General features: G+C 33.6%; 1 protein-coding gene across 1 annotated transcript in view; it reads left to right on the top strand.

Moving 5' to 3' along the window:
- Positions 1 to 3,430: 3,430 nt before the first annotated feature.
- Positions 3,431 to 14,181, top strand: part of jarid2b (jumonji and AT-rich interaction domain containing 2b) — a 93,490-nt gene continuing 82,739 nt past the window's right edge. The window contains exons 1-2 of the mRNA XM_073822437.1: positions 3,431 to 3,565; positions 4,234 to 4,380. Of these exons, the coding sequence (XP_073678538.1) occupies positions 3,431 to 3,565; positions 4,234 to 4,380 (282 nt within the window). The remainder of the gene's footprint in view (positions 3,566 to 4,233; positions 4,381 to 14,181) is intronic.

The following is a 14,181-nucleotide window of genomic DNA, read 5'->3' as shown; positions in this document are numbered from 1 at the left end:
TGGTTTACTGTTAGGCGGTTAGGCCGCGGTTTAACCGGAGTGGTGGTTTGCCGTTTATGTGGAGTCTTCAAAGATATTTCACTCCTACGTGGCGTTTGTTAATATTTATGTGTCATTTTCACCTCATTCACCCCTTGCTACCAATGTTTGGGTTTTACAGGGATGCAGGGATGACATGTTTTTGTAGGCTTACCCATTTCCAACTCAGCTGCAATAAAGTCAGTGGGATTTTGAATGGGTTTTTGGTTAAATGCTTGAAATTAAGGTTTGTGGTTAACACAAGCTCAAGATATTTTTATGTTTTATTATACGACATACATCACTAATATCCCCCACATAACAAGTGGCTAAATGAGACTACAGACTACTCAGTACAGCCTCATTGTGTTTATAATCACACTCTTGCACACTTTTCTAAAAATGTTGTTCTTTTCTAAGAATCGTAAACATTTCTTGGTCTCAGAGCTATTTCCTGCAATTACCCAAAAGCCAGAAAAAAATCCTATCATGTTTGCTGAAGAACCAGGATGCTTCTAAATGCTTTTCTTAATTAGATTTTTTGTCTTGTTTTCAGCCAAAATATCTAAAAAAAAATTTGAAATCAAGAAGGATTTTGTAGACGAGTAAAAATAGTCTTGTTTTCCAAGTCAGAATTAAGTGTTTTTGCTTTAAACAAGCAAAATAATATGCCAAAGTGTAAGAAAAATAATCTTGTTTTCTGTTTGAAATGAGATTTTTTTTTTTACTTATCCGTTTTGGCAGATTATTTTGCTTGCTCCAAGCAAAAGCTCACTTAATTTTGACTTGTTTTTTCTGAAAGCAAGAAAATAATTTTTACTTGAGACAAACCATCTTGATGAATTGTTCGATATTTTGGCTGGAAGCAAGACAAAAATCTACGTAAGAAAAGCATTTTTTACAGTGTTGGCCTACAAAAATACCTCATCATAAAGTGTGAGCACCAAGATGCCCTTCTAGTTCATACATATCTTAAACTATTCCTACTAACTCGGATCCTCAATGAATGATGTCTGTAGAGGACAGCATTTTCTCCTCAGTAGTAAACAGAGGCTCTTTTTGTACTTGAGCGGCAGTGGCACCAGCTGTCTAACTGCTAATCTTTCTGTAATGGAAATTGACAAGGTACCAGCATGACTCTGCTTTGCCGTCTCGCGGGGTATTGAATGCTTGTCATATTTCTGCCATTTATTATCGTTTTTTTTTTTTAACTGCATGCGCAACGCTGGATTATATACAGCCTGGTATACAATTTTCCCCCAAGACATTTTTCTTCTTATATGCTGAACTAAAAAATGAGCTTGTAACTTCTGTGAGCTCAGTTAGCGAACAAAAGAAAGTTATTGTCAAGTTTATATGCATAAAAAAAAAACAAAGGAAATTGTTTTATGGGGAGGAATAAATCGTGAATGAATTTTAAAAGGCAGGATTTGAATTAAATGCCTCAGATTATATGAGTGTTTTTAGTTGTAGATAAACGTTGTGTTTAATCTAAAACAATAGTCTTTGAAAACAGTCCAATCCTATTTGAAAACAGATCTGTAGGCTGATTTGCCTAAAATGTAAAACTACTGTGGTGCAATCTCACACCATCTATTAAACACAGACTTGATGCACATTATTTACCTCATCTGTTTATTTTGTAGACTCGTCTCAATGAACGAGACTGTTGTGTAGGCTGTATTGTACCCAGCACTCGGTGAGCAGACTCTGTGTGATTTCCTCTGACAGGTGCTGGCCTCGTCCGCGACGTTTGGCTTCAACTGTGCTCATGAATCAACATGTCACGTCACGCCGAGGCGTTCCATCGGCTAAAGTGTGAATTTAACGGGAATGGCATGTGCTTATTCCACGTGCTACATTCGTTCATGATTTACAGTGGCGCACAGACGTCAGAGGAGTACTTTTGCTACATCAGTAGTAGCTATACTGGTTTGACAAGATGAAGTGGTAGTACAGTTGCTTACTAAGTGTTTGGAGAGGGGTTTTGAGTGTGTTTTTATTTTATTTTTTTATTTCTGGAATTCCAAGAACACTTACTGAGGTAATGCAGATGTCAATGATTCAATTTCATAATGAAATATCCAGTTTTTAATAAAAGGTTGAGGTAGAAAGTTATTCAGAACAGTGTAAATGTGACTCTCTCGAATCATTAAATACCTATTGAAAGCAGTGCAGTAAATAGTAGAAACCAGTGTGTTTCATAATTACAACATACAATACAAATTGTTAAAGAAATAGGTCACCCCAAAAAGAAATTTACCCTATGATTTACTCACCCTCAAGCCATCCTAGGTATATTTATGATTGTGTTCTTTCAGAAGAATACAATTGGAATCATATTAAAAAAATGTCCTGGCTCTTCCAAGCTTTATAATGACAATAAATGGGTGTTAAGATTTTGAAGTCCAATGAAGTGCATCCATATACACTGTTTAAAAAAAAAAAAAAAGTTATTTCAACTTAAAGTAAGTGTTTATGCTGCCTTAACTTTTCACGTCGACTAAATGCAAAATTTTAAGTTGTACTATGTGACAACTTGGATATTTGAGTTGAGTAAACTTCTTCAAGTTTTAAGGCAGCACAAACACTTTACTTTTTTAAGTTGAAACAGCAAAGAAAAACCAGCCTCCTCTTGGCTTATATCGAAATCTGGCATTTTTCTTTACAAATCCTTGTTTAGTACTTCTAATTTGCGACCAGTGTTTTGTTTTCCTCTCTTTCCACTGAACACGTGTACGACAGTTAGTGGAATTTAAAGATTACGGTTTATAAAGTTTCAAATATGGACACTTACACAGATGCATTAATTCACTTCAGAAGGCCTTTATTAACCCCCCCTGAGCTGTGGAGCACTTTTTATGATGGATGGATGCACTTTATTGGACTTCAAAATCTCAACACCCATTTCCTGCCATTATAAAGCTTGGAAGAGCCAGGACTAGATACATTAATATTACAGAAATGTCATGACCATCTCAATGTAGCAACATTAGGATAACCAATAACATGAGTTTGAGGCAGGACTGTCTGTTTGTCCAACTAATACAAGATGTGAGTTTTTGGAGGAAACATGTTTGAGACCGTTCTTTTATTCTACTTCCTTTTGGACTTTACTAGATGTTTATTTTGCATCTTATTTTGCATACCGCACACTTTCCCATTTTCCCTTGACATTGAGCCTGTGCCTGGACTGGTTTGGCAGGTTGTTTACATACTGCCATATTATCAGATGGTCTCTCCTATGCAAGATCAACTCTGCTCACTCAACCCTACACAAATGTAGGTATCAGGAAACGGCACACACATTCTTAGCACGTATACGTACTATGGTTCAACGCAGCGGTGTATGTGTACTAACTGCTAGGTTACAGTTTTGACATTGCTGCTTTCTTAGTCACCTAGATACCCGATGTGTTTTGGCCAGGTAGAGTTTCTGTTTCAGAAACTGCCGTCAGAGTTTGGAAAGATCTTCTCCACTGGTTTTAAGTTTAAAGGCGAGGAATCCGCAGCTGCGCAAACACGCATCAGAATGGAGCACGTGGCGGTAGAGACGTGGCTCAGCGCTTTGAAGTCCCGTCAGCTCTGCAGGGACCAGTTTTGTTTTCGGTCTTGCCCAAAGTGCACAAACAGAAAGTGATTTATCTTTTTGCCTTGGACAGAATAGTAAATTGAAAATCTGAAAATGATATGTGACCCTGGACCACAAAACCAGTCACAATTTCGCAGAAATACAACTATTTGAAAATCTGGAATCTGAGAATGCAACAAAAATCTAAATATTGAGAATCGCCTTTAAAGTTGTCCAAATTAAGTTCGTAGCCTTGCATATTACTAATCAAAATTTGAGTTTTGATTATTTATGGTGGGAAATTTATAAAATATCTTCATGGTACATGATCTTTACTTAATATCCTTATGATGTTTTTTGGAATAAAAGAAAAATCAATCATTTTGACCCATACAATGTATTGTTGGCTATTGCTACAAATATAACTGGTTTTGTGGTCCATTTTGGTAGATTGCACTGGTTTAGATTGGGTACAGCATTTGTAATTTCAATATGATTTACAATTGCTTTGTCAATCAGGCTAGTCTTTAAATGAAACCGTTGCATTGGCTTAAAAGACTCAAAACCCAGAAGTGATGTGTACGTGTGACTCTAGTCCAGATATTGACGGCCTCATTTTCCTTTTGAACTCTTGAACACTGCAGGCTTTCAGCCCTCCCCGTCGAGAAAAAGATGGCAGCCATGCGCGACACCTGCGAGCGAGTGGAAAGCACACTGGTACGGCTGTGGACTGCTTATCCCGCTACTGGCTTTGCCCTGTTGCCAACAGCCGCTTCTGTGGAATAATGCCAGTGTGCAACTGAGAGAAAGGGACACACAGAGAGTCTTTGAGAGAAAGAACGAAAGAGTTTTAAAGTGAATTCTTTATACTACTTTTGTACATTTAAGGAATTGTTGGTTGACATTGACAAGACATTGGAAAAGAGGACGTCTCACTTCCAGTGGTGGTTTGGCAGCTACTCACAAATAATCTCTTAAACCACATACACGCGTGTGCAAGCATTGTTTAAATGTTGAAAATTTAAGCTCTGACACCGATCATCACTCAATGTTCAGCTCCAGATAAGTGAGGTTAGAGGTCACATGAGCTAGAATGACACAGAGTCTCTTCTTACACCCTTGAGGAAGGAGATGGAGGAAAAACAATAGATAAAAATGAAATGACTGATGAGGTCTGGTCATTCTGGTCATTGTCGAACACATCACTCTGTTTTGTGTTCTCTGGTTCTTTCCGGCACATGTTGGAAGGGATGTTGTTTGGTAGGGCTTTTCTCCAGAAGAACCTCAGACAGAGGAAGTCAAGGTCTTCACCGCCAGTCATTCATAACCACCAGAATCTGGCGGCCATGTCCTGTTCATTTATTGATAGACTGAATGAAAGCTCTGTCCAAAATAAGTAAATGTCTCGAGTTAGCAGTTTTTGCTAAGGCAAGCATCACTATTACTAATATTCATACTAAAAATCAGCACACAGACATGAAGTATGCCTCATATCTTTAGGGTTGCCACCCGTCCCTTAAAATACGGAATCGTCCCGTATTTGAGAATGAAATTGCGCGTCCCGTTTTGAATCAATACGGGACGGGTTTTGTCCCGTATTTTTTATAATTTTTTTTAAAGCAGTGTCTCATGCAAATAATCACTGTGGTAAAGCCAGCCGCGGTTCAGAAAAACACGGTCAAGCCAGCCGCGATTGATTATAAGTGTGCGCGCATATTACAGTGATTACGGTAGTTTCAGAAACAACACAGAGAGAACGCGCTTGCAGAGCGCTTTTCATTTAGACGCCCAGGACTGAGAGATAATACTACAAAATGCTCGTGAATTTTTACTTACTTATTTATTTGCATTTCTGCTTTAATATCCGTTTTATTTATTGGTGTGTACTTGACGGTTCTTTTCTGAGAAATGGGACATTATGAGACTTTAAAGTCTAATGAGTAGAAAAAAAAAAACAATGATCAGTTCTTATTCAGAACGGCCCATATTATATGCAAAACTCATATGAAACCTTTTTACTGCAGCATTTTTGAGATATGGGACATTATTACATTTTAAGGGGGTATATAGACCCCATTTCTAAAAAGTAGAAAAAATATATGATCAGTTCTTATTCAGGACGTCCCATATTATATGCAAAACTCATATGAAACCTTTTTACTGCAGCATTTTTGAGATGACCCCCCCCCCCCCAATGCGTCCCTTATTTTTGGGTATTAAAAGTGGTAACCCTACATATCTTGCAACTAACTAAAAATAAGTATTGTTTCTCTTGAAAAGTACTTAGAGTTAAGTAAATGTACTTAAAGGGTTACTCCATGCCAAAATGAAAATTTTGTCATTAATCACTTACCTCCATGTCGTTCCAAAACCCGTAAAAGCTTTGTTCATCTTCATAACACAATTTAAGATATTTTGGATGAAACCTGGAAGCTTTGCGGCTGTCCCATTGACTGCCAAGTAAATAACACTGTCAAGGCCCAAAAAAGTATGAAAGACATCAAAATAGTCCATCTGCCATGAGTGGATCAACCATAATTTTACGAAGCTACAAGAATACTTTTTGTACACAAAGAAAACAAAAAATAACAAAATAATAATCCAAAATATCTTAAATTGTTTTCCGAAGGGATGTAAGTGATTTGATGACACAATTTTCGTTTTAGGTTGGAGTAACCCTTTAAAGGGATAGTTCAACCAAAAAAGATATTTACTCACCCTCAAGCCATCCTAAGTGTATATGACTTTTTTCAGATGAATACAATCTTGAGTTATATTAAATGTCCTGGCTTTTCCAAGCTTTATGACGGCAGTGATTGGGTGTTGAGATGATTTTAAAGTCCAATAAAGTGCGTCCATTCATCATAAAAATGCTCCATGCAGCGGTTAGTAATAAAGGTTAATAAAGGCCTTCTGAAGTGAATTGATGCATTTGTGTAAGAAAAGTATCCATATTTAAAACTTTTTAAACCACAATCTCTAGCTTTCTCTTAACAGTCATGCGTGCGTTCACGAGAGAGTGGCGTTCCAGCAGATGACGTAGGACATAGGCGAACATGGTGAAGAACAAGGAATCAAAATATTGGTCACGAATTAGAAGTACAAAACAAGGATTTGTAAAGAAAGTTAGAGAATTTCAGTATAAGCCAAAAGGAGACTGGTTCTCCCGAGACTAGAATATTCTCACCAGAGCTTACGCTACTTCTACATCATCCGCTGGAAAGCTACTTTCTTATTGAACGCACATACAACAGCTAGCGCAAGCTAAACACTACATTCAGTTCACCCTTGACCTTGATATTTGTAGCAATAGCCAACAATATGGGTCAAAATTATCAGTTTTTCTTTAATGCCAAAAATCATTAGAATATTAAGTAAAGATCATGTTCCATGAATATATTTTGTAAATGTTCTACTGTAAATATATCAAAAGTCAAGTTTTGATCAGTAATATGCATTGCTAAGAACTTAATTTGAACAACGTTAAAGGTGTTTTTTCCAAATATTTAGATTTTTTTTTTTTGCACCCTCAGATTCCAGATTTTCAAAAAGTTGCATCTCAGACAAATATTGCCCTATCCTTACAAACCATACATCAATGAAAAGGTTTTTCATGTATAAATATCAGTTTCAAAACATTGACCCTGATGACTGGTTTTGTGGTCCAGGGTAGGGCTGGGCAATTTGGCTTAGAATCAAAATCTCGATTAATTGAACATTTTAACCCGATTACGATTAATGAACGATTATTTTATTTATTAATACAATTATATTTAATTATATTTATATAATATTTTTTTGCCCTCATAGTTCACTGACAAGTTTTGTACAGTAAATATGTTCACATATTACAAGCGAGAGATTTTTGGATGAAGGGTGCATTACTTGATTTTAAAATAATTGAAGGAAACACACTATCTACGATCTGATTATTAATTGAACATCAGTGTTGAACAACTGAAATTAAAGCAAGCATTGCTTAAAACGAAAAGTCACATTTTTCTTAAATTAGTGAAAATAAATAACTTGCACTATTGGAAACAAAATAAATAATTTTCAATGTTTTTCATATTAAAAGTAGAAAATAAGCACTATCTCCTCTAAATAAAATTACCCTTGTATATCCTGTAAATACTTTTTACTGTATAAATACTGTTTAAGCTCTCCATCGACATGTCGGCGGAATAACGGAATGGAGCGCTAGTGTTTTTTAAAGGGAAAGTAATTGAAATAATCTTCCTGGAAAAATTTTAACGATTATAGGTTCTGAATGTCGATTTCGATTATTTTTCGATTAATCGCCCAGCCCTAGTCCAGGGTCACATATATTCTTATGTATTATTGACAAAGTGCTCTTTCTAAAAGAACACATTTTGGCAGCACAAATTGGTCAGAAAACGTTGCCTGTTGTTCTTTAGTGAAAAGTGAATTGCGCCATGAATGTCTCTCAGTGTGGTTATTTCTCATTATGATTATTTCTCTCTATGGTTATGTTACCAAGGAAGGGGCTAATAGAATCTGAATCAGGCCTGGCTTGTCTTTGCACACTGGTATTAAGCACTGTTTCTTCAAACGAGGTGAGCGTAATCGCTCTTGTCAGGGGCTTCGGCATGATTCAAACTCAGTGTTATTGTAATTGTTTCAGTAGTAGAGTGAGAGAAGACCAATAGACAAGTGTGTGTGTGTGTGCACGTCATATAATCACACATTTGAACCACATTTTTCTCACTGTAGTTGTTTCTCTAAAGGTGCTGAATTCCCCCTCACCGAATACTTAGCTGAAGTTAACACCTGCAGCATTGGTGATCTCACCCTCTGCTGGGACCGTCGGCTCCTCTTCACTTTACTTCAACAAATACAAATCCCATCATATTGGAAAGTTGCACTGTGACTTTTTCTGACATTTTGAAGACTGAATGTCGACCACGTAATATGTTGGATAAATGTTGCGGGGGAACTCTATAGATTAAAGGGCAGAGAGGGGTAACCTTTCCGAACCTTTCTTTATTCCCAAAGTCCATCCTTTTGGGATGTATGGGGGATTGTGCGACCCCAAAGGGATTCTTTATTTCATTTTATCTTTCTTTTCTTTCTTTCTTCATGAAATCCACACCACTTTGTCATGCAAAGGCTCTTTTCTTTAGCGGGGGATGAAGAGAGGGCCGCGGGGGGTGAGATCAGCCCGGAGGGGCGGGGCAAATTCATCCATTCCTCATAATCAATCTTGATTGACAGGCCCTTTGAGCACTGGAGCTTAGCCATTCGCCGCAAGCTGTCTGGTGGGCGTGACCTCTAACACCAGGACCACCTGGCTGCCCTGACCCCTCACACCCACGCATGGACGCCCCAACACGAGCGTGACTGCTACTTCCTCTCTGCTTAATCACGCTTTGTTTGCAACACACATTTGCTTAAGTAAATGTACAGATCGTTTGATAGGTTTCCAGTGAATAAATGAACAGGAAGCACCGGTGTTAAAACGCATGTGCTGTAAAAGACAACTTGAAGTGAAAAGCTTACTAATAAAATTAATAATAATATATAATTGATAATAACAATAAATGTTATTGTGTAGATAATGTATTATAGATGATCAATGCTATTGTCTTCAATAATATACAATAATATACTTTAATAATATAATAATTATAATATTTGTATACATAATTATATTAATGTGTTGCTATTGTTGTTTTAATAATAATAATAATAATAATAATAATAATAACGATTCATGAACAACTAAAATAATAATGTTTATTATTATTATTATTATTGTTGTTGTTGTTCATTTATTGTTGTGGTTGTGTTAAATGTATAAATATATTTAGCATATTAACTTAACAAGCTATATTTAATGTAACAATCATTCATAAGCAACAACAATAATAATAATTATGATTATATAATAATAATAATAATAATAATAATAATAATAATAATTATTATTATTATTATAATTATAATAATCCATATTATAATTATAATGTATTATTATTATTATTTAAAAATATTATTATTATTATAGATAATACTAGTAGTAATAATATTAGTAATGTATTGTTGTTGGTGCTGTTGTATTAAATATATTGTAAATATTTATAATATATATTTTCAGCAATAAATCCTCATCAGTATTATTTTTATTATAAAATTATACTGTTACTAACAATAATACTGTTTTGTTGCTGTTGAATTCAATATTGTAAACATTTATAGTAATAATAATAATAATAATAATAATAATTATTATTATTATTATTAAAAATAAAAACGTATTTTATTATTATTATAATAGATTATTATTATTACTACTATTAATAGTATTATCTATAATAATAATAAAATAATAATAATGTTTTTATTTTATGAAATTATTATTATTATTATTATTATTATTATTATTATTATTATATATTATAAATATTTACAATATATTTAATGCAACAACAATACATAATACTATTAATAGTAGTAATAATAATGTGTTGTTGCATTAAATATATTGTAAATATTATGTTTAATATATAATAATAATAATAATAATAATAATAATAATAATTTCATAAAATAAAAACATTATTATTATTATTATTATTATAGATAATACTATTAATAGTAAAAATAATAACTATTCCTAGTAATATATTATTGTTGTTGCTGTTGCATTAAATATATATTGTATATATTTATAATGATAACTGTATAATTTATGTAATTACTTATAAATATAACAGATAATTATACTATTACTAGTCAGAGTATTATTGTATTATTGTTGCATTAAATGTATTTTAAGTATTTATAATAATATTACTAATAACAGCATATTTTACATAATAAATAATAAATAAATAAGTAAATAAATAATAATAATAGTAATGTAGTATTGTTGTTGCTGTGGCATTAAATATATTATGAATATTTATAATAATAATAATAAAGTGGTATAAGATCCTTGACATTTAATAATATTTATCCATTGACTTTATACCAGATTTATTCCTGCCAAACAGACGATAAATGCAAATGTAATTTCATGTATTAGTATGGCTTTGGACCAAGTTCATTGAGTTTAAACAGCCTCTCTAGCTGTATTACTGTAACTACCAGACGTGTGTCAGACTTCACACTCAGCGGGGACAATCCTTTCGCTGTCCTGTCCTCCAATCCTTCTCCCCATGTGCTTCTCCACATAGCATTATATCTCGCAGCCTGTGGCGTGCTGTGAATTTGTTTTGTCATGTCTTGTAACTACCCGCTTACTTTGACAATTTAATAGATGAAGGAAAAAGCCACCATACGAGCAGAGGCAGATTTCATTTTCTATTGGACTGAAATTGGGTTGTTATGTCAGAGAGAATAAAGCCATCTCTTTGGTTTGTGATAATAAAATGGCCACAGCGGCGATATGAAGCACACAGCTGCCGCTACATGCCCCCTCTCACCCACTACAAGCCATTTTATGTTTGAGTGTTTCTCTCGTAAAATTATTCATTTGGTCCTTTCAGTCATATTGGGCCTTTTTTATGCTCGGGTCAATTATGTTTTTGGTCTGTTCCTGTCTGGTATGCTTGATGTCAATTTTATTAATAGTTCTGAAATCAGTAGTTGCCCACAACCTATTTGTAAAGCTTGTTTGTTGCCTTAAGCTGTATAGCTTTGTAACTGCTTAGTTTAATTAAGAGAAAGTAGTATAGTGTGTTTTTTTTTTTTTTTTTTTTTTTTTTTTTTGTCTATTTATTTATTTTATTTTTTGGCATAATTTTGGGTTTGCTTTTGTTTTTTTGTTAGTTTTTGTCTTGTTTGTTTTGGTTTTGTCTTGTTTGTTTTTGTCTTGCTTTTGTTTTGTTTTGTATTTGTCTTGTTTTGTTAGTCTTTGGTTTCATTTTGCGTTTGCTTTTGATTTTGTGTTTGCTTTAAGGCTCAATCAATTAATCATGATTGATTACATCCACGATAAGTTGTTGTTAGCCTTTTTGTTTTATTAATTTTTTTTATTATTTTGTTTTAAGCCTTAATTTTTTTTAGTTTTTGTGTTTGTTAGTCTTTAGTTTTTTGTTGTGTTTTGTGTTAGTTTTTTTTCTTGTTTTATTTTTTGTTAATCTGTATTTTTTTGTTTGTTAGTATTTTTTTTTGTTAGTTTTTTTGTTTAGTCTTTTTTTTGCTTTGTTTTGTTAGTTTTTGTTAGTCCTTTTGTTTTTTTGTGTTAGTCTTTTTGTTAGATTTTTGTTCTTGTTATTTTTTGTGTTAGTCTTTGTATTTTGCTTTTTATTTGTGTTTGTTAGTATTTTTTGTTTGTTTTATGTTAGTTTTTTGTTAGTCCTTTTGTTTTTTTTTGTGTTAGTCTTTGTTTTGTTTTTATTTTTATTTTGTTTTGTGTTAGTCTTTATTTTGTTTGTGTTTTAGTTTTGTGTTTTATATATATATATATATATATATATATATATATATATATATATAATTTTGTGTTAGTATTTGTTTTGTTAGTTTTGTTTTTGTGTTAATCTTTGTTTTGTTGTTTGGTTTTGTTTTGTGTAAGTTGTTTTGTTAGTCTTTTTTTGTTAGTTTTTGTTCTTGTTTTATTTTTTGTTAGTTTTTATTTTGTTTTAAATATTGTGTTTGTTGTTTTTTACATTAGTTTTTTTGCTAGTCATTTTTTGTTAGTCCTTTTGTTTTTTGTGTTAGTCTTTTTTTTTTCGTTAGTCTGTTTTGTTTTTGATAATTTGTGTTTTGTGGTAGTATTTGTTTTGTTAGTTGTTGTTTTTTTTTGTTAGTCTTTGTTTTGTTAGTTTTTTGTTTTTTGTGTGTATTAGTCTTTTGTTTTGTTGTTTTGTTTTGTGTGTGTGTGTGTGTGTGTGTGTTAGTCTTTTGTTGTTTGGTTTGGTTTTGTGTTGGTTTCTGCTTATTTTTAAGTTTGTTTTTTGTTGTTTTTATTTTATTAATGTTTCTATTTGTTTTTCACATGCATTGACACACACAGTGAGAGAAGGAACATTAAAGTATGGGAAGTGGATTGAACAGGCCTGGGAAAATGTGGCTAGCTGGATTTAATCTGACTGTTCTGCCTACACAAGCACCACAGCTCAATCTGTAAGAGCATGTGTGCTAACAGCAGAGTTATTCAAGACTCGTTTAAATGTGTATTCAGTCTTCCCTCAGATTGTTTTTATTAAGAAAGATTGTGGCCCATTTGCTCATGTTTTGTGTGTGTGTGTGTGTGTGTGTGTGTGTGTGTGTGTGTGTGTGTGTTTAGCGGTCGACATATGTTTACCTCGACCCCTGTTGCTCTCAATTAATGCTGGCCCATATGTATCCAGGGTGAATAATAGAAGCTGCTAGCATGTGTGTTGTGTGCTAGTCAGGAAATGCTTCGTGTGTGTGTGTGTGTGTGTGTGTGTGTGTGTGTGTGTGTGTGTGTGTGTGTGTGTGTGTGTGTGTGTGTGTGTGTGTGTGTGTGTGTGTGTGTGTGTGTGTGTGTGTGTGTGTGTGTGTGTGTGTGTGTGTGTGTGTGTGTGTGTGTGTGTGTGTGTGTGTGTGTGTGTGTGTGTGTGTGTGTGTGTGTGTGTGTGTGTGTGTGTGTGTGTGTGTGTGGCACACAGGAACTCTACAGGATCTGGCTGGTGCTTCTGCCGTCTGACCTGCTCTGTGTTGATGGGGCAGGAGAGAATTTAATTACATCACTCGTAAAGGACAGAATGGAGGCTGTAGATGTGCTTATGGAGTGTGTGTTTGGTGGATCTCAGAAGTCTATGACTAGGATCATAACCGTTTAACCCCCTGCTTACTGAGCGGGTTATTCAACAGCACTGGAGTCCCGTGCTGTAAAACGCTTCTGTGGCAGCTGTAACCATCACATAAAGCAGACTAATTTGCATTTAAAAATAGAGGTCATGGAGTGTAGATGTTCCTGAGCTAATTATCGGTAAGGCTAATCAAGTAATTAGCATGTCAGTGAGGTAATATTTGTGTAAGGTGTTCATCATGTGTTTATTGCAGGATAATAACCGTTCTTTGCTTGGCACACTGACAACAATGTCAGCGTTGCTGTCAAACCAATATGAATTTTTCACGCTGCAGATACATTACATAGATACTTAACAAATTAATGGCACTTAATTTAATTATTTATTTAATTTTATTTTGCATGAATGCATTTTTTATATTAGTTTAACATAATTTATTATTATTATTATTATTATTATTATTATTATTATTATTATTATATATAATAAATATTTATTTTCTTTCTTAAGGCGAGACACTGCAGGTGAATAGGGTAAAAAATTAACTAATAGTTATCACCTTACTTACCCAGTTTGATTGATTACTTTGATAATTGCAAACATTTTTTGTATTAGATGTTTTCTGAAATGTTAGGTTTAAATATGCAAATGAGGCATTGTTTAATGAAATATGCACTAATTTGCATACATTTCTAGTACAAAAATCTAAACACTGGATTAAAACGGTTTCAAAATTCTTGTTTAATTTTTTTTTTTTTTTTGACATATATTAGAGGGAATTTTCAGTCTCATTTCATCATGAAATAATTCAGAAGAACAGACAGGAAACACTATTTTTTACAATTT

This window comes from Garra rufa, chromosome 17 (assembly GCF_049309525.1).
Source record: "Garra rufa chromosome 17, GarRuf1.0, whole genome shotgun sequence".
NCBI classification, from domain to species: Eukaryota; Metazoa; Chordata; class Actinopteri; order Cypriniformes; family Cyprinidae; genus Garra; species Garra rufa.
This window is presented reverse-complemented; position numbering and strand designations above follow the sequence as displayed.